This window comes from Anopheles moucheti, chromosome 3 (genome assembly GCF_943734755.1).
Source record: "Anopheles moucheti chromosome 3, idAnoMoucSN_F20_07, whole genome shotgun sequence".
Classification (NCBI taxonomy): Eukaryota; Metazoa; Arthropoda; class Insecta; order Diptera; family Culicidae; genus Anopheles; species Anopheles moucheti.
In genome coordinates this window covers 39,910,126-39,937,563 of record NC_069141.1, presented here as the reverse complement: position 1 = coordinate 39,937,563, position 27,438 = coordinate 39,910,126, and the positions used below count along the sequence as shown (strand labels likewise).

Below are 27,438 nucleotides of genomic sequence, written 5' to 3'. Positions count from 1 at the left end.
CAATTATTCACCGTCAAAACGGTTGGAAAAACGTATCCACCCTGCAAGATGTTGAGCCTCTGTTTCGATGCGATCTGTGAACGGAGCAGCGTGATACGGGAGAAGTGTGCAAAGAAAACGTAAAGACTGGAAAGCTTGACGCTGCAGTGATGCATGAAAATTAGACCATGTGACGCTCACAGCGCAATGGAGCGTGTAATGCTTAATGCTGGTGGCATTCGTTGCTTTGGGATTAAATAATGTAATGCTATTTTTACACAGTGGAGAACAAACCATTGCGAAATTGACAATCCAGAGGAGATATACTTTAAGGACAAGCTTAAAATTGAATTGAGTTTGGGTTTGGTAAGGATTTTGAGACTTCGCCATGCATATATTCGAACTTCAATGCACTTTCAATCAACCGTTCCACATGCGCCTAGATTCGCATTGGTCTCAATTGGTATGAGTCCAAAACTCTTTCCAGCAATTGCCTACTTACGGATGCATGCAGCTGCAACACTGTTACCGTCTTTTGCTCAATCCCCATTTCTAGGTAATACTAACCAGATCGTCCGCTTTGACATTGCCACTGTAGGTAATCACTTGCATCAATCGCTTGAAGTGTGCTCAATTGAGCTCCGAAATGGCAGCATAGTGATGATGATGATACCCATTGCAGCACGCCATTGTCCTACTCAATACAAGCACGCTGCCTGAGATGGACGAGGAAGAAATCGGAATCCAATGTTGCGAAGGAATCCAAAGTCAAAGACGACAACAACTGAAAGCATCACGCCATGGTGGAGCAGAGAGCTGCAGCTTTCGAAACGGTTTACAACAAGTTTCGTACCGTTTGAACTTTACTTCAAAGCATATTTCTAACAAACAGCGATAGTATTGGGAACGCGGCAGGAGCTGCCGAACAATCCTTGGCCAAAGAATTCCGGGAAAAGAAGCCACTTGGGTAGAGCACACATTTGTAAGACATTTTTCAGCTCCATTTCGAAGAAAGGGTCTTTTTTGCATAGGCACAAAAAGTGGGCTTGTGTTGTGTATACACGATCGCAATGTAGCTCGGTACTTGTTCCGGCCCGTTCACAAACATACAATTGAACAAGATCTTCCGGAGCTCCCAGCTCCATGAAGCAAACGGCTGAAAAGCACTGCAATGGTACTCCAGTAATACAAAAAAGCTTAACGCCTCTTGGCACGGCTACCAGTTGAAAAAAGAGCAATCTAATATTTATCGATGTGGGGTGAAATTGGCTAAAGATGTTTATCGGAAATTCAAATATAATTTTCATGACTTTATTCCACAAACTAGCACGCTTGGTTACGCGTTTGGCAATGTTTTATTCAGCACTTTACTGTAAAAGACAGTCAGCTTTAAATTCGCTTTATTCTATTCATTCTAAGGCGAGGTTAAGTTTAGAATACGCGCAAGAATTCAAGAATAAGCTTTACGTAAAATGCAAAAAAGACATTGCATACTAGTCTCGTAAATATGCATCTTCTAGCAGCGAAAACTACAAAGCGTCGAAAAGAATGAAAGCAAATAGTAGAAAATGACAAAAACTAGATACGCTTCGCTTTAATCACACTTTTTCGTCTATCGCATCATATTATCCGTTATTTTCCTTAATTCAGTTTCTCGACACTTCTTCAATCTGCACAGCATCGTCTTCCATTCACTCCGCGTGATCTTCCCAGCGCAATTTAGCTTTCAACTTTGCCGAACGCCTTTACCTTTTACTCTCGGTTCAGCCGGTTTCAGCACGCAAGCTTGCATTTGCATAATTTCAAAATACAACCGGGGTAAATCTGATAATTTTTAAATTATTCCTCCACTAGACGCCAAGATTCACTGAAGATGCATTTTTTGCTGAAGATTCATTTTGTTTTGCTAGTTTGAAATAAGCCATTCCGAGTCCGAGTGATGTCCTGTGCTGAACGTGGGTGATATGTTGCGGGTGAACGTAGTATATGTCGGAAGTATGGATCGTCGCATCGCAGATGGAATGGAATGAGAAATGAGGAACGATATCCTGATGGAAAAAGTGCATTAGGTGCTCTTTAGAAAAAAAACTTTAAAATCGCTGTGTTCCGGTGCACCACACTTAACGTTGTTTACTTACAGTACTGTTACTAAATTAAGTGCTAATTAAGGAAATTCCAATGTGTCGAAATTTACTTTCCTTTCCAAGCGAAGTGCGATAAATCAACCCCACACCAGCTTCGGATGTACGATAATGAGTGATGGTGTCGCGAATGATTAGCTAATAATCAATATTTTATCAACAGGTTGACAAGTTCCGTAGTAATAGGAGGTGCTGTAGCTTGGGAAAGACGGGAAATTGTGCATGTTGCGTGTGAAAGTCGTACTCCCGGCAGGTTTTCGTTAGATGCAAATGTGCGGCACACTGCACACACTGGTAACATTAATCATATTCGCAAGATCGTACAGTGGAGTTTCCATTTCCATAATGTTATCGGCATTTACACAAAGTCCGATTTGCCTGCGGTGTCAGTTATTTGATTATGATAGTGTCCACTCATCTATCCAGCGATCGATGTCTGTTCGGGTAAAGTAGATTTATTCCCCTAAGCCTACCGCACAAGTTGCCCCGTCACTACGCAACTACCCACGGATGGACGGAATAAAGACTAAAGCCTGATCCGGATCCGAGTTGTTTGCCTATTTGCATTTCCGGTGTGCCACGGAAGCAGAAGGGTGAAAGGGTTCTGCCAGGACGAATTCAAGAACAGAACTTAGCCATCCCATCCTTTCCATCGATTACAGCTTTGCACATCGTCCCCGCTTTCATTTGCATTGCACGCTTTGCAACCACCGTGGGAACCGGCTCGGATACTACAACGTGCTGCACCATAATGGTACGATAATGCAAATGTGCTGCATGCAACTCGTTACACAGATTCCCTTTTCCCACCTCCCCGTAGCGGCGAAGGTGCGAATTGCTGCGTGCGATGCTCCTTCGGGGGAGTATAAATCATGTTTTCCCTCGCGTGGCGTAAAGATGCATTCCTCCGTTCCCTGTGGTGTAGTCACTGTAATCCGGGGTTGGATATATTGAAGCATACGTTGTAGCTTCCGAACTTCGTGGAAGTGAGTATTTATTTGCTTAATCTGTGCTTTATTTATGGAGTTCTTCGGAGAGCATGGGAGTTGCTACTTGTGCCGGTAGGCTTCTTACATAAGGCAGGTTAATAGTTTTTCGATAAAAAAAACAACAGTAAACATAAACTAAAATGTTCCTTACAATATTGTGTTTTTTTTCTATCGAATTTACCAATGTCGCAAAAGCTTAGACGTTGTAAATGCAATTTGTAATAACGCTTAAAGGAAACCTTTCTGGATATAAATCATTTGCCGTGTAGAGTATATACTGTTATTTCTCAGTACAATCACGTAATTTCATGCTATACTTGCGAAGCGGTGGCGTTAAAAAAACCTTCCTTGACATAATTGTTCTACTTCTAACGCTGTTCTAACACTCCAACACCCGGATTTACGAGCCGTTATTTCTACCCCTAATTAACACCATATGATATTACGTGAGTAAAAGGTATTTTTAATGAAGCATCCGTGAAAACCCCATCCACCGATATTTTTATCCTCATTCTTCGCTTCTTGTAGCGTTTGCCCTTTCAAAGCGCTGTTGCTTACTTTAGGATTATTTTTTGGGCCCAAAGGACATCTTAACCAAATCTGCCATGAAATATATTTATATATAAATACAGCCCGTGGATGGCGGAAGAAACCAACCATGGGAATTTTATTACACTCCAACGAAGCAAGCACAACCGAGTGAAGGTAGACAGGAGAAAGGGTGCAGCAATAATGTTCGTTCAAGTGCTTCCAGTTCCCCTTTTTTCGCGAGCATCTGTGGGCACCGAAAAAGAGTGCCCAAAAGCCGCGGTTATGTTCACGAAACACACGGAACAACCGCGACAATGCGACACTAATTAGACGCGCACCGTTTCTGATGCCATTTTTATGGAGCCTTTAGCGATAAGGTCTGTCGGGACAATTAAATAACACTGTGGGACGACTCCTTATGTCTCGTGGGGTTGGAAAAGTTGGGAAACAATAAATCCGGCACACAGATTGTAAGGATAATGTTGATTCGAGGCTATTAAACAGGGGTTTTTGGTGATATTGTAATGACATCTTAATGGGGCGGCACGATATGTTGCGGAGAGGTGAAAGATATTGTATGTTGTAAAAAAAAAGTGATTCTGTTCTGTTGCACATTCGCTTCATAGACGATCGTTGGTGGAGTGTGTACACACAAAAACAAAACATCTACATCATTGTCATCCTTGTTCGGAAGTGGTCATGTTCTTGTTACTTGTCAAGTGGCAGCAAAGCTGGTTCGGTAATAAATAGCACATGATTTAGCTAATCTATTTATCGCAAAGCAATCATGGAGTGAATGTTTTTTTTGTTTTATTTTGTTAAAGTTTATGTACGGTTGTTTACAATAATCAAAATATATAATAATAATAATAAAAAATTCGATAATTTCGAAGGATGATGTAAAAATATTCTATGTCTCATTGTAAAATGAGAAATGTTCTGCTATTGATCTATTCAACAAGATCAACTAATTGATTCGAGCGAAGATTGGCCGCCAACACGAGCTTAAATATATCTTAGTTTTTTCTGTAACTAATATGCCTAACATTTTTTCAATTATTCTTAGTGCCACAATCTTTTCCTGCTGAAATACTACGGTGCATTATTTGAAATTTGCAAATCCATCTAGCCACACTTGCCAGCATGTTGTCAATTGTGTTCGTTCATTCTGTCATGCCATAGAAAAATCCTATGTAATTTTCAAAGATTTTCTCCGAATGCTTGTCATTTCACTGTTTTGTAAGCGTTTTATTATCAGCCTTTGTTTGCCTCTAGCGACAACTTGGACAGAAACGTAGCAAATCCGTTAAAAGATACGTCGAATCTCCAACTAAAGCGAGGTTCCGTTGACAGGTTTCCCATCCACTAGCCGCTACAATTCACCGCGTTGGGCCAGCGAGGCCAAACATGCAAAACTGTCCCTGTCCCATTCATTCTTAAACGTACGGGCGGAATTTCCAATCTCAAAACGTGTCAATAACGACACATTCCTGGTTGACTCCACGTTGAAGAATGTAAGCAAGTTCTCGGAACGGTGCTGCACTTGTTTTTATACGTTCTAGCCGATGCCGTCACAAAAAAAGGTTCACCCCTTATCGTGACGATCGCTTCCATAGAAACACCTTTCAACCTCTTCGGGAGCCACCGAACCGTTCTAGACAATTCGAAGCTTTTTCCTATCAGCTCGGTACTAGTTGGCGTTCATTCCGTTTGGCAGCTGACGGTCTCAGAACTAAGTCATTTGAGGGTGGCCTAGTTAGAGGATAACATTCCAATGTGCACCAAAGCATAAACGATTTTGCTGCAATCACCCTCCTTACCATCCGTTTTGTGTTGGAATTTGAAAGTTTCGAGAAAAACGTGCTTCCATAATTGTACGGTATGCTATCGACAAGAAACCCTTGGACCCTACGCTCCTGGGTAGGATGAAGGGTCTTCATCCGATTTTAGCATTGACATTCCAACGCTACGAACAGGCAGATATCGACGGGTTTTGATTGAGGCTTTCCGAAACACTCCCTTCTGCTACGGTCCGGGTGATCTTTTGCTCAACTAGCGTACCTGGAACATTCTTTGCGAAAGAAAGTTGGTAACAAACTCAACCTTTTGTTTAAAATAGGATGTCAAAAGTTTGCTAATTTACACCCAGAGAACTAATTGTATTTCAAAATATGTTTGTTTACTATGCTTATTTATTTAGTGAATGAGTTAAGGAAAGAAGAGCTCATAATATCAGCATAAGTGATATTACGAACATATAAATAAAAGGCAGTGAGATTATACCACGGTACATCAACTCCTCGTACATAATCAATGGAGGAAATTCAACGAATTCTTAAAAACCTAATATAATTTTTAATTTACTCTCACAGCTAGTCAAAATGGTCGCAAGAATCCCAATCAAATTCTAATATACAGTGTCCTTGCGTTCTTTTGGTATCTGAAGATTTATATAAAATACAATTATATTAATTATCTAACAAAAACGTTATTATTTTTCACATTTTCTCAACGAGACGTTAAAGACGTGGACAGACTTGATCCTTAAAGTTTAGAAAAATCCTATCACACATTCTCAGACGTATCATTTTTTCCCATCGTTCTGGTCTATGTGGTCTTATTTTGTTCCATACATTTCTTTTGCAACAATGCTGAACCAATCGAGCCATACCGATGAAAACCACTATCTACCTACAAAAGCTGATGCCAGAAAGTTCAAAAATTAAACCTTTCTACACCCTAAACCTCAAAGAAGAACCTACATCCGTACAGGGGGTCGGTAATCTACCGTACCTGTCAATGTCTTTTTAGTTCAATCGTCTTTAAACTAAAAGTACAAAGCCTTCCCCTTAAACCCCACCCTAAGCACACATCGAACAAGTTTTATCACGACAAAACTATTCCCGTGAGACATATCTCCTCACTTGTGATAAGTTTTGGGAACAGCAAAAAAAAGAAGCAAAATCCAATCCCCTAACCAACATGATGGTAAAGCCATCCACGGGTATGCTTTTCAAACTGACATTCTCACCCCAGAAAAATTGTTCTACCAGACGAGCCACCGACATACTCTATAAACTTGGCTTATGGATGCTTTCTGGCATCCACATTTGCACTTTGTTCTGTTGCATTCGTTTCATGTGAGCATAGAAGGGGAGGGAAATTAAAATCACAACATTCCGTTCATTTGCTGCGAAACTTTTACTGTTCAATTAAAGTTCTTGGCCATTCGTTCAGCTGCTCCAGCGGTTTGTGGTAACCACATTCAGCACACTAGGAAGCCTTGATGCCTTAAGCCAAACTAAGCTGATGTCAGGATTCAAACGACTGCTTAAACGCAACCAACACCAAATGGAAAAGCGGATGGCTAGGAGGTCGAGATTTTTTCTATTTACCTTATACGTACTCGTTTTCGTTACACCCTTTCGGCACAACCACCCAATAGCCTTAAGCTTAGATAAGTGTGCTTTTTTGCTTTCCCTGCACTCCATATCCTGCTTGAAGTGAACCGTTCTACAAGCGGTTCTGGGAACCAAGAATTGAAGCTTGTTTTGTAAACTATGTTGGTGCAACAGTGAAGGCAACTGAAGCCAAAGTTAAATCGCATTCCAAACGATAAGTGAGATCATACACCGTTACAACAAGCCTTATTGGGTGAATTCTCCGAAATGCTTTAGTGCTTCCAGGAAGTCACAGTTGCAAATTGGCTAAACTTGTTCGAATTAAACCATTGCTCATGAAAGCTACAACGTTAGCAATCGAGTACGAGTTGTCAACTGCCGATTCGGTTTTGTTGTCGCATTCTTCTATCCCTGGATTATCTGTTGGAGCAGGTGGGCAATGGTCAGATAGAAATTTCGTTTACAGTTCCTGTAATGCAGAGTGCAGCTGGCATTCTCCCTGTAATCACAGGCAATTCTTACAATTTCTCCCCAAACTATGTGGTTTACCAGTGCACATTAGAATGCCATGACTAGTCATCGCTAGTCACAGAGAATTAGCGTTAAACACGGAATTAACAAGATTTTTTTTTCTATGAAATACTATACACTGTTGTAGCATACACATACTTAGTATATCGAGTCCTCCAGCGTTGGAAAACAAAAATAAATGATTTTAAAATAGCACGATGCTTCAAAGTCCGGACGGCAAGACCTGAGAAATAAATATGTTATTTTAAATTTAATTTAATGTCATTTATTACACATTGTTTGTTTCTTTTTCTGTTTCCCTATCAACACAACATTCTCCAGTGGTCTAGGCCTGCTGTTTCTGGCTTTCTTTGGCCTTATTTACACGCAGTCTGTTGCGTACACAACGGCTAGGTTTGTGAAAAATTGTAACTTATCATCCTGAATCGACTTCGCTGACTGAAATAAATAAAATATTTGAGAAAGGCCCGATGCACGAACCCGGAGATAAGCGTAGATCATAAAACTTTGAAAATAAACTGACCCACAGCGCGATCGAGACAAAAATTAGACTTCAAATGAGAGGCATGTGCAAACGGCACTATTTGAGAGTCATAAGCGAGCAACGTTTACATGCACAACGAAGCCCAAATTATTTTACGAGGCAGTGGGATATAAGATGCACATGTGTAAACAAAGATGCATTGGGCATAGGGCTCATAGGGACCACAAGCCGACACTGAAGGAAACGGAATAACCGACGGTTCAAGCGCTTGTTTGGAAAGGACCAACGCACAAATAACCAACTTATCCCACGCACAGAACATTCACCAACACAACACATGTAAACACGTCGTAGTGTAGTGATTCTTACCAATATTATCTTCGAAATCGATCTTCGAAATATTATTAGTATTTAAGCAACAAAATTTGTTTAATAAAGTTAGATTTAACTCAGAACCGTAACGGAGAACGTCTCGACTTTCGTATGAATTTTCTTGGCCTCTACTAGGATTTGTTTGGAACACATGTCACATGTCATATTACTTATTGCATTCATAGTTTTCACCCCTTCCTTATTCAATCTTCCTATTTTGCCACTCTCCGTTTAGGTCATACCGATGCTCCTGATTTACTCTCCTTCACTCCGTTTTATATCTCTTCCCGAGTTTTACATAATCGTCCATCTCTATCAATCCTACTCGTTGATCTTCTGCCAATCGCAGAGGCTCTCTTATATTTGCAGTTCGGCAATTCCGTTCGCTATTTGCTTAAATTCCACCTGAGTCTGACTTCTTTTCATACCCGTATCAGATCCCCATCTCCATGACTCTCCTAGCTGCTAAATAATGATAGTCTTGGTTTTGGGTTTTAGGATACGGATTTAGATAGATTTTTGATAACCCGCGAGGAAGACCAACGAAATAATAAACAAGAACATGAATATCACATTGAACCAAAAAATGTGATAATCGATTTTAATCTGGTAGGTCGGGAGCCCACAATGTCTTGTGTAGGATGTTTCCGGTACCAGGTTTAGACGAAACGGTCCAGTTGGAACACATAGTGCTCATCTTCGTGTAAGCTTCAGAGACTGAAATCAAACATCTTCAATCAATCAATCAATTTAATTTAATCAATTTAAGAGTTGCAGTAAAATTTAACGTGTAATAAAGCTTGTAATAAGCTTCACGGACACCATTAAGACATTTACATACTGGGTGAACACGCGAACATACTTTCCGAGAGCGATTATTGAACTCACCGACACAAAATCTCTATGTTGCGTCGATCATCCAGGTGATCGATAGAATCGTGGAAGAGGCCTTACCTTGGGTAGGGGGACACTCAATGGACTTGAAATAAGAAAACGATAGGATTAAGTTGGATAATATCCAGCTTGACGGTCCAAACTATTCTATTCCGTGTGACCGTCCAGATGTGATAAGGTTGTTTTATTTTTATCCATATTTAGCTTCTTCCAGTTAATTATCGTTGTTACAATAAGTTGGAGAACAACGGAAGGACATGTTTGTTATAGTCATAACAGTGTTTATAATTGCATTTCCTGTTTGTTCTTGATTTCGATCGAACGATAGAATCCTGTTGCAATGCAAACCAAAACAATAGTTATGATTTCTCAATTATTTTTACAAAACTTGTTTTTTAATTATTTTCCAATTGAATGTCTAAATATTTATTTATAGCTGAAAAATTACGAAGCGAGCTACACAAGCATGAGAGTGCCATTTTTTACGCACAATCTATCTTTTGAAGTTAATTATTTGACTAGAAAACAAGTGGCATCCACTATCACGGTAAAAGCAAAAAAAAGCTTCTCTCAAAAACTCATCTCATCCAACCCCAAAAATGGAAATTTGTGTTTTTACGACAATTTCTTTTTCGACGCACCTCATCCATTCTATGAAATTGAATCCTCGCGGCCCAAAGACCTGCATTTGAGTGGAAAGTGTTTTGTTTCAATTTGTACAAGGAAGGGAACGATTTTTTTCCACAAACCATACCGAGGACTGGTGGTTTGACATGTTATTCCATCCTACACGTTTATTTTATTATAGTGTGCCTTTTATTCTACATCCCACTATCGCTAAAGGTAGAATGTGAGAGATTCAGTATTAAAATAGATCTGAGAGCAACGGGTGAAAATCCTCCCATTTTTCGAAATGTGTCGCCAGCAGACCGACGAGAACGGATGATTGACTTCATCATGTCAATCGGAAAAGCGTTAACCCGGTGCGTTGACGTTGATAGCTGGGACGGATGTCGCATGTTTAGATAGCTTTGTTTTCGTAGTGAAACTGCGTCTCAGGTTGCAAGTGAAAAGAGTGGCTGCTGTTCGGTACATATTATATCAATGGGAGAATATTTTTAGGGTAAGAACTATTTTGAAAGTTTTCCGATTAGAATAACCCTACATTTTTTGTTGCGTACATATGTGAAACAAAACATTCAATATTATTATCCACATAATTCAATTATCCATTAATTAGTGTGTAGCAATAAGTCGATTCGAGTTAGGCCTGCCGGTGTAGAGGGTTAGTTTAATCTCCGGTAATACTAATTCCAAGAATTCACATCTTTATAGTAAGCTGATGTGCTTGTTAGCATGATATGATTATCGTGTAGTGTTCTACACTCATATTGAAGCTTAATTTAATAACGCTTAGCCTTTCGTGCTTCCCCAAATATTGGACTATATTGTGTATTTACATTTCGTTCCATCCATTGAGCCTTCTGCGAATTCACATTCATTGAGAGCATTTCCAACGCATTTAGCATCGATCTATGAAATTGATTACGCATTCAAAACACATTCCCTCAATTATACTCCCTTTACTCTCAAGCATCCCATCTCGTTTCCGTTTGATCTAGTTTGTTTTCGACCGATGAACAAATCTCCTTAATTGATTTTAACTTTTCTAGGCCGCACAGCAAAGATGAAGGCGACGAGGACTTATGCTAATGCCGTTTACCCAATCCAACGGCATGTGCATCGAGAACAAATACGAAATGAAGGGGGTCTCCCATCGGGGAATCATCACTATGAGAAGAGATTTGCAAATGTACCGTAGGCTTTTTTATTCAATCTGAATTGATGCGTCTACATAGATCGTTACGTGTTGATTGGGAATTGTTTGCAGTATTATGCTGCCTGAGAGTGTCAGATTTAGAAGGAAGTAGAAACGCTTACACGTCCACACGTTTGAGGCTTAGCCGGGTAGTAGAATGGAAAGCGAAGCTTCAGACACAACACCATCAGGGTTGTAATGGTACCATTGGCCGGTTGATGGAGTGAATGGTTGGAAAGATTGAAAGCAACATTTGATGGCTGTGCTGCTAGCTGCACCCGACAGCTGCTTGTTGCAACATAACAACCTACCGCAACGGGATTGTTCGAGCTGGACTCGTATCAAACAATGAGCACAATAACTGCAACGAGCAGATCGTTCCAAGGTGTTGAAATGTTGCATGTATACCAGCATGGTACAACGTATGCAAATTAATAAGAAAATGCTCTTTCTCATGGCATGAGTAATAGGAAAGCATTCACTATCACACATGCACACTATCTACCACATGAGATGGTAGATCATTAAATGGATCGTATTTAACGTTCAAATATGTCACAGGTGTAAATTGTAGCAGCACCGGTGTCACACCCTGGTATCCAATCAATTATTTGTGTATGTTCGTTAACGCCTATTTCAATCAGAAAATTTAGTAATATAATAAATTGTATTGTCCTACGTTATATTCGTATTGTGCCACATAGATTTCGACACCAACGCGACCCCACTGGGACACGGCAGCATCTCCGAACATCCACGGAGGCAGAAAAATATAGCTACAATTAGCACGGTTGTATCGCTCCTTGTTGTAACTGTTGTAAATGTTACACTAATATTACGTGCCTGTTCTTTGTCCTACACCTACAACAATAGACCGGCAACAACATCAATAGCCCAGCATCACATCCACCACCATCGTTTCAAAAACACTACCACCACCACCACCAACCACCACCATACAACAAATACCACCACCAGCATCAGCATCACCACCGCCACCATCATCGCCATTACCACAAAGCCTCAACCGCCACCACAAAAAGATCACTGCATCCGCCACTGCATTCCATAGTTTTAAGTTAGTTTTTAAAAACAACCGAGCAAGCCCGGGATAAGGCTCATAACTGGGAGGAAATGCCCAAAGTCATGTAATTTCGACAAAATATGTCGATCATACGGCCCTTGGCCGTCATAATGGAACAATAAATAAAAAAAATAAAAATAAATAAATTGTATTGAAAGAACTCGTTAAGATTAGATGTGTAATGGTCAACATATCAAATTATTAACTATAGCAAACTTGAAGTAAGCATACAGTCCGCTTATCATCAAACAACAATAAAAACATAAAACAATGAAATAGATAAAAAATAAATTAAGGAAACTACATTAGTTAAAACGAAAATACTAAACTCCCAAATTAACAAATAATAACGAACAAGAGTAATAAAGAAAAACAATTACAGTTTAAAAAAACAAATTACAGATAACAACAGCTTGAACTTAATCGATACCATCCAACTAGTATTTATGGTAAAATTTTAAAAAAATAATTAAGATAACATGGTAAAATTTAAGCAAGTTACTTCTTCTTCAACAACCACAAGTACTGAGCACACTGCAACAACCACTGACCGCCGAAGCAAATAGCTTATGTCATATGTATTTTCAGAGCAACAAGTGTTTCGCTTAAGGTCTCGATGAGTATAACTGCCAATATTAATGTAATTTGAATACCCGAGATACGCGGATAATACGTTCCAGAGAAATCCGCGTATCTCGAATATCCGCATAACACGAGCTTCCTTTAAAACATTTTTTATCTGCCATATTAAGGTACTCGGAAATCGGAGTCTTTTCGGAATCTGCGCGTTTCGTCATCGTTGACTTGATGTGCTACCTGTTCTGTTTCCTGTGGTGTACTCGTAGATGATCCATGTTTCTAAGCTTTGATGTTGCCGTCATGTCATCATCATCATCAATGCCGTGATTCGCGCATTTTAATTACTATCGACCTATGGAAACAAAACATTATCCACACAAACAACAACTTTATTGATTATTTTACTATTCCATTCAACCATTCAAATACACTAGCTACTAGGCGCCTCCATTAGCAGTTGCTGTTATTGGTTTTATTTACGGCTTATTATTAAATTGATAACTTAGCTGTTGTATTTTTGTACGTCACGGAACAGAGTCAATTGCTTTTCATTTGCTTTCAAAAGCCGGTTTCAAATGATGCGAATGATTCAGAGTCTATCTGGGCCTATTCCTGGAAAAAAGGTTTAAGGTAAAGTTCCGACACCGCCAGATAAAATAGTAATCCCTGTAAATCATTTGCAAATATCAGGATTTTGAACGATATTATTGCAAATCTACACTTCTGTATCATTTATGTAACATTTTATTACGAAGCTAGATTATGGCTGTTTATAATTACTAAACCATGCTATTGAAATTACAGAAATCTTCAATTAAAACACTATTCTTTCTTTTTTTTATTTATTTCCATTATGACGGTCGAGGGCCGTATGATCAAAAAATTACACTTTTCTATTTTAATAAAAATCGTTTAATTAGTCATCTTTACATAACTATAAAAAATATCAGTCGAAAATTAGTAGAAACAAAATGCTAGAGATTTGAAACAAGCGAAGAGAATAAACCAATCCGAATTACAAAAATAAGAGTTATACGAGCATTTGTAAATCCACATCACGTCGCGCCACTAAGGAAATTGCAATTTCGCTTCATCATCTATGTCTATGCTTTCCTTGCGCTGTTTCTTCGTCATCAAAGCAATTTGATTTGCTTTCCAAATTCCATTTGGAAAATGCCTCATTTACAAACCGGCGTGACAACGCAATAATCAGCGCAAACGCAATACGATTAACGATTATCAAACATGGGAGTACTTCGCGAGAAATGCTTGACCGATCGTGGGTTTCAAAGGTTCACAGAAATTCTCCGTTTTATGCTTTATTTTCTCCTGGGCCAATTGACTGAGCCTAGTGTGTCCATAGTTAGTTGGTTTCCTTTGAACATCCAATTACCTTTCCGGCTCTGTTCACGTGCAAAATTTACTCGCTAATATCGCACTTCTTTGCACCAATGGACTGGTTCGCCTTTGCTTTTCGCTTCGTCAGAATTTCGATGGAGTAAAGCATGCTCTGTAAAATCAATTCCATCAAACGCTCTTACAAGGCTGAAAATCGCCGCTGTTTGGCATGCCATACGTTTAAGAGCTTTTGTTTCGTCTGCCAGTGCCGTCCGTCCAGTCGTGTAGCTTCGGCTTACGAAACAGATTCCGTATTCACTTGTTTTCCGTTTTTTTTCTCAGTGTAGCCATCCTTGAGACGATTCGTGTCAATCACTTTGAAAGGTAATTTTAGCATCGCACTACAGCAGTCAATGTGCCAGGCATAAAAAAATTCTTCCTCGCAACTTCACTCATCGGTAAGAATGATTGAAAAAGGAAGTCGATAAAGTAACAAGATTTTGAGAAAAATGAAAATAAGCAACACAAGCCACTTCATAACGTGTATATACCAAAAATGTGTGCACGATGCGATTTGCATATGAATAATGCTCCACCATCAAGGACCTTTTATCAATCACGTTCGTCGCGCTTGTAACAGGGAGATGTGCAAAATATTGGTCTACTTGTGTATCTCCTGCAAGTCCTTATTTTCATAGACTGCCACCTTGGAGCCTATTTGTAACAAAATGCGTAATAAAAAAAAATCGAAAATTCACATCTTGGATGGTTCTACAACCAGCGCTACACCCGTGACATGATGCCCATGACCGACATGAGTTGTGTCATAGAAAAATGAGGAAACAGCAGCGAAATTGAGATTTTTTACGTTTTTCACAAGTTTTGCAGTATCTCATGGAGCCATCGTTAGCTTTAATGGATATCTGGCGGAGTTTTCATCTAAGTCAGACATCGTGTCTCAATGGGTCTGTATTATCTTTTGAAGTTAGAAAATTGTTTTTTGTCCACCAACCTTAATTCTTTGCCGTAATTGTACACAATTTTTCGTATTTATTATTTCAAAACGTTAACGCATGTTTCAAGCTATTTAAAGCTATTTATTTAAAGTACATTTGATGCTATTTAAAAAAAACTACAAAAACTTAAACCATGTGGAATACATATCCGACTATGTGCAATAAACTCATTTAGGTATGCATCCTAATTTTCAAAAATGTAAAAAATTAATTTCCAAAATTTTCATTTTCTAAATATTTCAATTAAGGTTTTACATGAATCATTATCCACTCAGAACAAATCAAAGCTTCCTAAAATCGTGCACGACAAAGCTCGAAGTAGCGCAGTGATACGATTTTCCTAAACATGTGCACACTTTTTGGACCTGTGGATCGATTTTTAGATAAAATACTCCCATAAACCAGCAAATGGTTCACTATTTCTTACCGGACAGTGCCATCTCGAGGGGGATTTTGATGACTACATTTATGTCCTATTCTATCACTTCCGATGCCCGGTTGTACCTGCATTAAAGCAGCTGACTAAACAGATTCGTTCAATCAAGGCCACCCTTATGCCATTGCGGGGGTAAAACCGAAATAATAAAGAACCCGCACCTAAAAACCCTGATCGTAGAACTTTGTTTTATGACCACATTTCCGTCCACATTCTTACCTGCCAAATTCTATACTCTGGCAAAGGAAAAAAGGTAATTCGAATGACATGTATCTCCTGCTTCCACTCACATACCCACGCATACGCACCGCACACTGTGGACCATGCGCTGTGGATAATGTTGCTACTCTTCCTGGTGTACTATTTGTTTGTTTTTAATGGATATGATCAGGATTTTTTTGCTTTGGTAATAAAAGCATCGCCAAACAGGAAGAGTTCGCTACATATTTTCATTCTCTCTACTTTCGACCGTACCTTCCCAGGTTGATCTGAAAAGGATATAAAAATTCTACAGACACTGCTGTACCATAATGCACATACTTAATGTCGTATCCTAATGATCTGCATCGTCGTAACTTGATTTATGTGTCGTTTCCTATTTTCCCACCCAAATTTGAGTTTGAACATATTGTCAGCATTAGCGATATCCTCAAACCCTGTATAATACGGCAATGGACCTTTCTTTGCAGTTTCCTTCATTGGACAGGTATGATTACTAGAAGAAAAGTTACTCATGCCATTTTTAAGGAAAGGATTGACCGACTAGGGGCTGATTATGCAGCTACGAGTGGATGAAGCCAAAGAAAGCCACATATGATAGGCCTAAAAATCTTGAGGTTGTTGTGCCACTGAAGAAAAAGCTTTCTAAATTCATGTTATAAACTGTATTAATTGCTTTAAAAAAGTTAAAAGTTGTTAAATATTGAAAACTCACATTCTTATCAGACACTGAACATGTATTTCAAAAGGCATGTAAATTAATTGTGCTGATTGTAGCTCAAAATTTGAGTCAGACGCTAACTCTATGTATTACTCCACCACCCTTTATCGACACTCAAAAGCTGTAAGCTAGATCACTAGTGCGAAATAGATACAATATGTCGGTATTCAATATGTGTTAAATGGTGAAAAACGAAATGCATTATTTCCCAAGTTTCGTAGAGGAGCATAAACAATTGAACTAAGAAAAGAATTTGATACCGGAATTTAATTAATTTAAAATGCCGCATTTGATGCTGCATAGTGATTATTTGTGAAATTTTATTCACAAATGTGATTATTTTATTTATTACAATTAAATTTTATTGTATTTTTATTCTTCAGTGTTAGTTTTATGAAATACACATCATTCGCATACGGTTTCGAACAAAGGTAGCAGAAACCCTAGAATTGGTCATCAATGAGGCGTCAAATCCCGAGAAGGATTTTTAGGCATCGTATGTGTGAAAGGATAGTCGTTACAATAACGATGATAACAAATCTAGTTAGCGATATTAGCATTTCACTGAGCTACTGTTTTGACATCTTCACCAAGTTACTTGTGACGCGGATTATTTTTCTGGCTGCTTCTAGCTGCTTCTAGCTTTCTCCGTTCTCTCTTTTTTTCTTCAATGCTTGCAAATCTCGTCCAAAAATGCTACGAAACTTTAGCAAAATAAACATTCTAATGAAAAACTCAATCTGTACAATCCCAATCCGCACTCATGGACTCCCTGAAACCCCACCGAACTCACTCGAAGACGGTTTGATGCTGCCGGGAGAAAGTCCATAATTTTCGCATTCCTTAATTTCCATTTTAATTGCAGCCACTTCTACACCGGCTACTTACAACTTTTGTGCTACAATTTGCTGCAACTGGACGATGATGATGTAGCTCGAATCTTAAAGTTTTGGTGTTTGTTTTTTTTATCCTGAGCATCGCCCCTACCCCAAACGACACCCAAACTGGGCCAATACATTGATTTTGTGTTGCTTTTCCACCCCCTGTCTTCTGTAAACCTGGGGGTTTGCTTGTTTGCTTTTCGCACAAAACTATCTGGAGCGAGTTTTTATTACATTGCAGTGCACTTATCAAATAGAGAGCGCAGCCGAAACTTTTCAAGGATTATTTCATTTTCTTAATTTTCCTTTGCCCGTTTGCAAAACTATGCTGTAAAAGCATCAAAAAGATAATTTCAAAGGTGCTTCAGACTAGCAACTAGCAATTTGAAAGGCGGCTGCTAACAGATGGGTATCAAACGAAGGTAAGGAGTGTTTAAGACACAGCAAAGTAAAACAAAGGACCCGCTGTAGGAAAATTTTTTGAAAGAAAACTATATTGCTCTAATTTTCGTCTTCCAATCGCCGTCTACATGTGAATATTTCGTATCATTTTTGCATCATTAAATGGCACTCACGTTCGTTGCACATTAAATGGCGCAAAATCCTCGCAACGGACGCTGTTCATACTTTTCATCTCTAACAGCCTTTGTACGACTTCTCGTTTGCAAATGCATCGATTCATGCATGCCGTTGGAAAGGTTTTCTTCCCGTCCGTTGGTTCCTTCGGCGTAGAGAATTTCGAGCGAACAGTAGCTTTTCCTTTCCGATACGCATTATGCTCCTGGGCTTCTGGCCCGATGGAGCGGGGAGGGAACCTACCGAAGGCATATGCTCATCTTGCAAAAATTGGTACATTATTAGATCTGTTCGGTGTGCTTGAAATTCAATGTGCACTTTGTGTAGAGCGTATCTGAGCGAATGCATTCGACTCTTTGAACATGTCCCAAACTTAGTGCTGTAGGAGGGAATATATTCCGGTCGCTTGCTTCTTCGAGCCAGGTAAAGTCAAAGCTGGTTGGGTCTGCTTTTGCCATCTCATTTTTCCACATCAAAGCAAGATAGATCAACTAATGAATCTCATCAGCTGCATAAAATTGGGGAGAGAAGGAAGCGATGTTGAGGCCGAAGCTTCATATTTGTATCATTTTCTATGAGCTTCTTCGCTAGCGGACTCATGTTTGACCACTACTCGGAGGATGCTACTGCGGGCAAAGCGTCACGAAATGTCGCAATACGACCATTAAAAAAACTCACCAACGTCAAAAGCTGCTTTTATCGATGGAGAGGACAAAAATGACGGAAAACCTACCGAAACGAAGAAAATGGCACAAAAATGACGCAGTGTACCAAATGCAAGGACAACAATAAAAAGTATCATCTACCATCTTTGTAGGATCAAAGTACAACATCGGAATCTCTAGGAGGGCCTTTGACAGCCCTTGAGGTGGAAGATGTTTTGATCCTCAAGCAGATATTCTTTGAAGATCACACAAAAAGGAACAGCAGATCTATAAAAAGACAAGTCTTTGGGAAGGCTAGCAACCGTCCAAGTGGCGATCAAGCGGTAAAATTCAAATTCACATCAACTTACGGAATTCTTATGTCAACATGTGGATTGATGATTTACTACTAACATATTAAATCACTCTAAAGGTACTAACATATTAAATCACTCCTAATTTAAGGTCTTTCCTTTTGGTACGTTGATACTTCTGGTAATCTGGTAGCGGGTGATCTCCGATCATCACAAAATGCTAAAGAAAGAACAACTCCTTTTCTCTGACCGTCAAGCTCAAAAAGAAATTCACCGGGAATATGTTGTTGGAGTCTCTAACGCGTATCTCAGTCTCTCTTAGTATATCTCAGAGGAATGGATGGTATTGTCAACATCTGATCGTGATATCCAATGCACAAAACGTATTTCCTGATGCATAACTTCTAACTCTGGCGTAGAACTTGAATTGCGGACAAGCTATTAGCTAAGGACGCAGTTGTTTGAATGTTTTCGCCAGCCATGTTAAAATCAAGTAACAGCACAATCAATTATTCTCCATGTTGTCCCGATTAAATCCGTAGGCTGTTCAATTGTTTAGAGTGCTATCTCTTTTCCCACTAGCCGTTCCAAACAACAAACAAACAAGAACAAATACTGGCTACTCTTCCTGTCCTTAATTTACTCATTATATCTCTGCTTCCAATAAGTATGCTTTCGAGCATATCCGATTAAAATGTGCTGCCTTAGGATATGGATTGAGGAACAATGCGACGGATACGAACTACCTGTTTGCTGAGTCTCTGAGAGTTCACCTAGCAACGTATCCAGGACGTTGGTATCAGCTAAGTGCAACAATGTCCAGGTAGTTGGGGAATTCTGCTATCTTCGTACGATCGTCATTTTGGACAGCAACATAAGCAGCCATGGCGCATAGTTATGGGGAGTCGTACCTACTAAGGACTCTATAAACTCTTACCATCTGCAAGTCCACCAAGACACGACATGCAGCATACATTGCTTTTGTAAGAAACACAACCTAACGAAGGTATTTTGTTGAGCAGATATTCAGACTGTAGTTGGAAGGATACGATTGATCTAGCACGTGATGAGGATGCCGGACTCTTGCCCTATTCGTCAGTTACGTGTTGGACACAAGCCGTAGAAGAGCACAATAAGCTCAACTGTAAGAGGGTCAAGAAGAATAAGAAGTTAATGAAAAGCATTGTCAACACAACTTCAATTCTAAATTTTTTTTCTACTCAATTTCACTATGGGTTTTAAATAACAACAGCAGTAACAATTTGAAATTTCAACGGATTGTTTGAATTTTCAACATCCGACTACCACAGTACATATCTGCTGACATTCAGCATTTGTAAAACGTCAATGAAATGACCGTGTGGCGTTCCACCGTGTAATGTTTGTTGATATTTTCATTGCACGCGCTCAGCACAGCTGTCAGTCGTTTTGCAATTTTCGTTCCGTTGGCAAATTTCACCTTGTTCCGATCCAGTAGTTTTTCAGTGGAATAATAACAGAAACGTTTATCGTACCAACTGAAATGAAGTGTCACTATGAAGTGCTCGGAATTACGCGCACGGCCGAAGGAGACGAAATCAAAAAATCGTACCGTAAGCTTGCCCTCCGCTGGCATCCGGACAAGAACCTCGACAACGCAGATGAGGCCAATCAACAATTTCTTCTTGTACAGGCGGCATACGATGTGCTTTCCGATCCACAGGAAAGAGCTTGGTAGGGTGGATGTGGAGATTATGCCTAGGCTTAATATTGTAAGAATCATCTTTTCAATGTGTCTTCTAGGTACGATAACCACCGTGAGCAGATTCTACGAGGCGGACACACAGACTATGAAGATAGTTCCTTGGATGTGTTCCAGTACTTCACCACCTCTTGCTACAAGGGCTACGGAGATGAAGCGGGTGGATTCTATGCGGTGTATGCCGAAGTGTTCGACAAGTTGGCTACCGAAGAGGTGGAATTCCTAGACACGGAAGAAGAGTTCGAAACGATACCAAAGTTTGGTAACTCACAATCTGATTATGAAACGATCGTACGTATATTCTACGGATATTGGGAAGGATTTTGCACAAAGAAAAGCTACGCTTGGCTAAACCCTCATAACGTTGCCGAGATACGTGATCGCAGAATCCTGAAGGCCATCGAAAAAGACAACAAGAAGGTGCAGCAAAAGGCGCGCAAAGAGCGTAACGAGGAAATTCGAAGTCTGGTTATGTTTGTGAAGAAACGGGACAAGCGTGTGCATGCCTACAAGAAGCTGCTCGAGGAGAGGGCAACTCAAAATCGGTTGAAGTCGGAACAGAAAAGGCTGGAACAGATACGCCGCAATCAGCAAGAAATCGAAGAACAGCAGCGCAACTCGACTAGCTTCTTCAATGACGCATACGAGGAACAGCTAAGGTATGAAGAGTTATGTGAAGATGTAATCTGAGGTATGCAAATCTGTCAACTCTTTTGATGTTGCAGGAAATTGGAAGCTTCTTATGCCGAAGCATCGGAAGAAGAGTCGGACGAGGAGGAAGAGCAAACGAACGGATTGGAGGATGCAATGGCTGGACTAAATGTGAGTCAGAATGAAAACGGTGAAGAAAGCTTCTACGTGGACGACCTGTACTGTGTTGCCTGCGACAAGATGTTTAGCAACCGTAGCTCGTACGAAAATCACGAGTCATCGAAAAAGCACAAGCAAAACGTGGAGCTGTTGAGAAAGGAGATGCGCAAGGAAATGGAAACCAATGAAGGTGGTGAAGTGGTTCCAAAGGAACATGAAGACGGGAATTTATCGAACGAAGAGCTAGGAACACACTGTGAGGAGGAACAAGAATCAGATGAAAAACCGGAACTCCAACCAACGAAAACGAAGCAAAAGAAGAACAAGGGGAAAAAGAAAGCGCTCAGTACGACAATACCTGTGATAAAATCGTCCGACGACGAAGGAAACGATGCCGCTACAGATGGTGTCGATATGATCGGTTTGCGGTTAGCGGGTCGATCGGTAAACGCTCCGGCCAGTGATGATGATGATGACTGGACCGGCGGTAGCAAAAAGTCAAATCGGAAAGGAAAAGCGAAAGGCAAAGGTTCCGAATCGAATCAAAAACACAAACCTTCGAAAACTGTGAAGAATGAAGTTCCCCAGGTGGAATTGGATGCTGAACCTTCCACAACGAAAGCTACCCAAGAATCGAGGCAACCCATTTCCGATGATGAGAGCGCTGGTCATCCATCGGATCACGCATGTGTAACTTGCAAAGAAAAGTTTACATCGAAAAATAAGCTATTTGAACATCTCAAAAAAACTGGCCACAGTGTCTACATCGACAAGCTGAAGGTGACAAAAACGGCTGCCAAGAGTGCGGAAGGATCGAAGGGTAAGCGAAAAGGAAAGTAAAGCGAATGCGTACCGGATAATACCGAACGAATATGAACCAATACAGAACCTGTTTGTTTATAAAAGAGTTACAAAAGTGTTGTATATTTATTTCGAGATAAAATATGGCCTATAAAAAGTACATCGAATGCATACAATACTTGGCACATGGGAGTGGGCGGTACTCGCGAGTCGTGGTGTAAGTTCGAATGACTTACATGCTTATACATATACGTAAATTGTGCTGGTGTACATTTGGAAGGCACCGTGTGTTCGAGGAGTGTTGAATAATATTAAACAGTAGTGTTGTGCCTAATGAATCTTTCGAAAGGAGTCATTCGTATGACACTTCAGCGAAGAATCATTTTAATCATTAATTGAGTCTAAACATATTCATTAATCCTCAAGTATTCAAGAGTTCTCGAGGATTTATGAGTCATGAATCCTCAAAGTTTCATCCATCAATCCATGATTTTAGATTATTAGCGTTTAGCTTCTGAATGAAGAATTTCTGGTAAGAAACTGAGTTATTTCATTTCATTACTGCAATTCTTATTTCTTAAGATTCTGGGAGATTTACAGTAATTGATTCACCCAACATTACTAAACAGAAAGAGAGAGAGCGCACGATATCAAGTGTCATGTTTCTTCCTAAAGTTTTTCACTTTTGCTTCAAGCTTCCTAACTTTTTCACTGGAATATATGACCGAATGGACTTTGGTTTAATTTTGTCTGCATCCCAAATGAATGCTAAATGCGTTCCTGGAACCGTCTGAATAATGTACCGTTTTGTAGCGCTTGGTAAAAAATATCTCTTCGGTAACCACAGTAAGGAAAATCCCCGCATTCTTTGATGTTGTTTCTAGTTGCTTACCCGCTATGTCTAGCGGGTAATCTAGCTGCACCTTCATACATATTCGTTCGAGATTCGTTCAGTTTAAGCAAAAGCGTGCCATGGTTCGGTTCACACAATGCAAACTAGAGCATCCCCGTCGATGACGCGACGCTGTGCTTTGGCACTGTAGTAACCGGCTTCTGCCTTGAGGCTCAGCACGGTACAGCAGAATGTGAGCAGCACACCGATAGCACCGATGTAAATCGACTCCCCAAGCGCACAATCGGCCGGTGAGTAAGGTTCAGCATCCGGGCCGCAGAGTTTCTTCACACGCGGCGCATCCCAGGCGAGTGGATAGACGAGATAGCCACACAACACCAACATGGCGGAGATTGCTTGAAAAATGCACAGGAATTTATGCATGCTGAAGCCGAAGAACGAATGTACCCGACAGCAGATGACCAGCATGCTGAGCAGCGTTAGGCTAAGCAGAATCGTACCCACACACATCAGGAACATGGTGAATTTCCACGGCACCGGGAAAACGCTCGAATCCGTCAGCAGCCCATTCAGATCGAAATTGCCACAGTTGTACTCCGTGTTGCCCATCCGCTTGCATCTACAAGCCAAGATTGATTATTTGTAATTGACGCTTGGTGATGGTAAAACTGCAAACAGTACCTGTTGTAAATTCCTACCGATGGATGACGAACTACGGTAAAGTTGGATTCCTCGTTCGCGATTCGTATCACTTCCGGACCGATGAGCCATTTCGGATGAACGATTGCACAGAACAGCGTCATGCATGCGACCAGCGTAACTACAAACCATGCAAAGCTGCGGCTTGTTATTAACAACCGACAGGCACACATTTTCTTTGTTTTAAACCGAACAGAAAGTTGAATTTATTGAAAAAGCAAAGCAATTCGTGGATCGGTGTTGTGGGTAAAAGAGCAAATAAAAGTTGTTTATCGGCAAATGACCTGCCAACAGCAGCGGAACTGTCAAAGCGAATAGTGGTTTCGAGGAAATTATTGTTTGGCAACTTTAAATGACATTTAGTAAACTAAAACCGTATTTCAAAGTTTTCATTCATATCATGATCATCATTTATCATTTACAGAAATACAGACCCTAGCAGGTTGGCAAATATCACAATAGTGTCCTTCACTTTCCCCACACACAGCTGATGGGTTTTAACAGTAGCAGGACGATAGAACAGCACATTCCAAGCCAAAGAATAAATACTAGGACGAAGAGTAGTGTAAAAAGGACAAAAGGACAAAGGACTGATAAACACGTGTACCATCTCCTTAATTTATGTTTTTGCCTTTCGCTAAATTTCCGTTCTTTAAATATTTGCAGAAGCTCTAAAAAGTGATTTAGCCAAGCCCCACACCAAATTTGAGTTGGGCTCTGTACCGCTATTATGGTCTTTAGCGAGTGATAGCAGAACTAAACTGGTATGCCATAATAATGTAATTGGCTGCGTACGTGGTTTGTGATACATTGCCATAAAATTTTGTTTTTATATTTAGCGGAAACTATTATAGCGTAATTACTGTAGCGTAGACATAAACAATGTTTCCACTGAAATCCGCTACTATACAATTTGGCGCTAATGTACCATTTGAACATTAAAAAGAAATGAGCCATCATCTACCAAAACCAACTTTATATTGACTACCCATTTATAAACGAACTTGTTTTTTAAAAGATCAAATTCTGTGCTTTAGAAGTTAAAAAATCGTCGATGCAAAATTGGAATCCGTTTGCCTTTTTTACAATTTTCAAACAATTCAGCAAATGTCACTGACAGCTGATCAGCGCGCTGACATGTCAACAACTGCTGTGACAGCCCCGGGTGACAGCAACAAATAATACGTGGAAGTGAAAATAACTCACCTTATCGTAGTTTTGTGTTTTGTTAACTCCCCAAATATTCCATGAAAACATTCCTGTCGGCTGGCAAATAGAGTACAGAAGCGTGGTGCAAACATGTCCGCGGCCCGAAAACCTACCGACGGTCTGCTGGCGCGCGTCAATTTCCCACTGTACGCGATCGAAATGCTAACCAGCCGACACGTACTGGTAGCTGGTGGTGGCGGTGCATCGAAAACGGGTGTTGCGAATGGATTTGTAAGTTAAAGCTTAGAATACAACGTTTAAATACAGCCAACTAGCAATTAGGGTTTGTCTTGCTTTTTTGTAGGAAATCTACGAGATATACCACGATGGGGAAAAGTACGTCGCGGATGAGGTGATACGGCACGAAACGGGCCCAACGGTTGTGATGAACTGTGCGGTGAAGAACGACGAAAAGCGAACACTTCTGATGGCTGGACAGGAGAGTCACTGTCAGATGTATCTCGTAAATACCATAATTGATTCCGGGGAGTATAGCTCCACCTCGCCAATCTCGAACAAAACCGACCCGGAAGGGTTGCGCAAACGGCGAAGCATTTCCCAACAACGTTCCAGCCTCGGTCCGAGTGCGCCGCCACCCACAGTCCAAGGTGGCGAGTCGAAAAAGGCGGACGACGGTAAAGCGACCCCTGCGGCCCGAAAGCAGATACGTTTCGAGATCAAAACGGCTGATTCGGTGCAGACAGATTTTACCGAGACGGAACCGTTGCAGCGAGTGGTCCGTATCAGCCCCAACGGACGTCTGATGGCCACTGGCGGCATGGATGGTCATCTGCGGGTGTGGAACTTTCCAAAGATGACCATCGCATCGGATATTGCGGCACACACGAAGGAAATTGACGATCTGGACTTTAGCCCAGACAGCAAGCACGTGGTGTCGATCGCGAAGGACGGTCTGGGCGTAATTTGGTCCATCAACCCGGACAAGGAATCGAAGAAGTTGGTCTGGAATCCGCCCGCCAATTGTCGCTATCTATTGAAACGCTGCCGATACGGGCTGGTGGAGGGACAGAAAGACAAATTTCGGCTGTTTACACTTGCCAATCCGTTTGCCAAATCGGGTAAGGCGAAGGGACTGCTGCAGCAGTGGGATCCGGAAGCAGGACGGATGACCGGTGTGGTCGAGATCGACGAATCGTTGGCTGCGCTAGCGGTACGAGACGATGGACGGTTCGTGGCCATCGGTACGATGTTCAGTGGTTCCGTGTCCGTGTACATTGCCTTCAGCCTGCAGCGTGTGCTGCACGTGCCAAATGCACACGCAATGTTTGTCACGGGCCTGGAGTTTCTACCGGTAACCAACTTCGATGGGCCGGCCATCACTGGTGATACCGAGGCGGCAGTGCTGTCCATTTCCGTCGACAATCGTATCTGTGTTCACAGCTTACCGTATAGGCGTAAGTATAAGCACATGAATCCTCAAATATTAATGAATCCTTCAGAAATTATCAATCTTTACAAATTTATGAATTAATGAATCTGTGAATGAGTGAGTGAAGAATGAAAGTTCACGAATCTTCAAAAATGTATGACTCGCCATAAAGTAATGTGTTTAGTTTAGGAAATAAGCCTTCGTTATTAATGAAATAACTCCGGTACATATCATAATTTCTTTTTAACGAATATAAAAACATAAAAATTGCATGAAATGATGAATTCTCATCTTAAAAGCCTCAACAATTTTTGGGAATCAATGAATCCTGAATGGATAATATTTTTTAGAGATGATTCTAGTGACACTTCTCAAGAATTCCACACGATTGACGCATTTTAAAAGATTCATTGGCCACAGCATTGCTTCAAACCCTTTAGATTCTTCATCGTATCACCAATTAATTGTATCGATATTTGTTTCTATCATTTCAGATTCACTACCTGCCTGGGTGGCTATTATCGCAATCATCTGTATATTGTTTTTAACATTCTGCTTCTGCTCATACGTTGGGCTGTAAACTCGAAACTGCCTTCATAATGGCCTTTGTTTGCTAGAGAAAAATTGGTGAATTTGGAACCGATTTCTGCGGCCTGAAACAGCATCGACACTATCGAGCATTTTGTACACCCTAGGTGAAAAGTAGCGAACTGGGCAAAGCACAGCGGGGAGTTAGGAATCTTTCAATGGCAAAGCAGCGCCTTACCTACGGCCGTATTATAATCGTAACGTGCGTATTGTTTTTTTTGTTTTGTCGGGTACGCGATAGTTGCGGGAAATTCTAATTTATTTGACTACCAGCATTGTACAGCAAGAGATAGGAAATGAATAAATATACTGTTAATTGTGTGGCTATAGGAACAAAGCGATCCAGATGTGCTGAATTCATTAACACCAGTTGAGATTACATTTTTAAGTTGTAAATC

At 40.5% G+C, this 27,438-nt stretch overlaps 3 protein-coding genes across 3 annotated transcripts; 2 read left to right on the top strand and 1 right to left on the bottom strand.

Moving 5' to 3' along the window:
• Positions 1-20,388: 20,388 nt before the first annotated feature.
• Positions 20,389-22,394, top strand: LOC128302684 (dnaJ homolog subfamily C member 21). The gene is made up of 3 exons (XM_053039548.1): positions 20,389-20,662; positions 20,732-21,349; positions 21,416-22,394. The coding sequence occupies exons 1-3, from the start codon at positions 20,472-20,474 to the stop codon at positions 22,338-22,340; spliced, it is 1,734 nt and encodes a 577-aa protein (XP_052895508.1). The 5' UTR covers positions 20,389-20,471; the 3' UTR covers positions 22,341-22,394.
• A 46-nt stretch (positions 22,395-22,440) lies between these two features.
• On the bottom strand, positions 22,441-24,075 carry LOC128303933 (LHFPL tetraspan subfamily member 2a protein). Its single transcript, XM_053041036.1, has 2 exons — positions 23,836-24,075; positions 22,441-23,773 (listed from the first exon to the last, which is right to left on the bottom strand). The coding sequence occupies exons 1-2, from the start codon at positions 24,024-24,026 to the stop codon at positions 23,284-23,286; spliced, it is 681 nt and encodes a 226-aa protein (XP_052896996.1). The 5' UTR covers positions 24,027-24,075; the 3' UTR covers positions 22,441-23,283.
• A 969-nt stretch (positions 24,076-25,044) lies between these two features.
• On the top strand, positions 25,045-27,381 carry LOC128302463 (prolactin regulatory element-binding protein). Its single transcript, XM_053039291.1, has 3 exons — positions 25,045-25,293; positions 25,367-26,477; positions 26,947-27,381. The coding sequence occupies exons 1-3, from the start codon at positions 25,153-25,155 to the stop codon at positions 27,030-27,032; spliced, it is 1,338 nt and encodes a 445-aa protein (XP_052895251.1). The 5' UTR covers positions 25,045-25,152; the 3' UTR covers positions 27,033-27,381.
• The last annotated feature ends 57 nt before the right edge of the window (positions 27,382-27,438 follow it).

What these genes read in the sequence shown, in the direction of transcription:
- LOC128303933 (XM_053041036.1), bottom strand. Translation starts at nt 24,026, where the DNA reads ATGTGTGCCTGTCGGTTGTTAATAACAAGCCGCAGCTTTGCATGGTTT. An exon ending in TCGGTAGGAATTTACAACAG is followed by an intron (nt 23,774 to 23,835) that starts GTACTGTTTGCA and finishes CTTGGCTTGTAG; the next exon opens with ATGCAAGCGGATGGGCAACA.
- LOC128302684 (XM_053039548.1), top strand. Translation starts at nt 20,472, where the DNA reads ATGAAGTGTCACTATGAAGTGCTCGGAATTACGCGCACGGCCGAAGGA. An exon ending in GATCCACAGGAAAGAGCTTG is followed by an intron (nt 20,663 to 20,731) that starts GTAGGGTGGATG and finishes TGTGTCTTCTAG; the next exon opens with GTACGATAACCACCGTGAGC. An exon ending in GCATACGAGGAACAGCTAAG is followed by an intron (nt 21,350 to 21,415) that starts GTATGAAGAGTT and finishes TTGATGTTGCAG; the next exon opens with GAAATTGGAAGCTTCTTATG.
- LOC128302463 (XM_053039291.1), top strand. Translation starts at nt 25,153, where the DNA reads ATGTCCGCGGCCCGAAAACCTACCGACGGTCTGCTGGCGCGCGTCAAT. An exon ending in CGGGTGTTGCGAATGGATTT is followed by an intron (nt 25,294 to 25,366) that starts GTAAGTTAAAGC and finishes GCTTTTTTGTAG; the next exon opens with GAAATCTACGAGATATACCA. An exon ending in TCACAGCTTACCGTATAGGC is followed by an intron (nt 26,478 to 26,946) that starts GTAAGTATAAGC and finishes CTATCATTTCAG; the next exon opens with ATTCACTACCTGCCTGGGTG.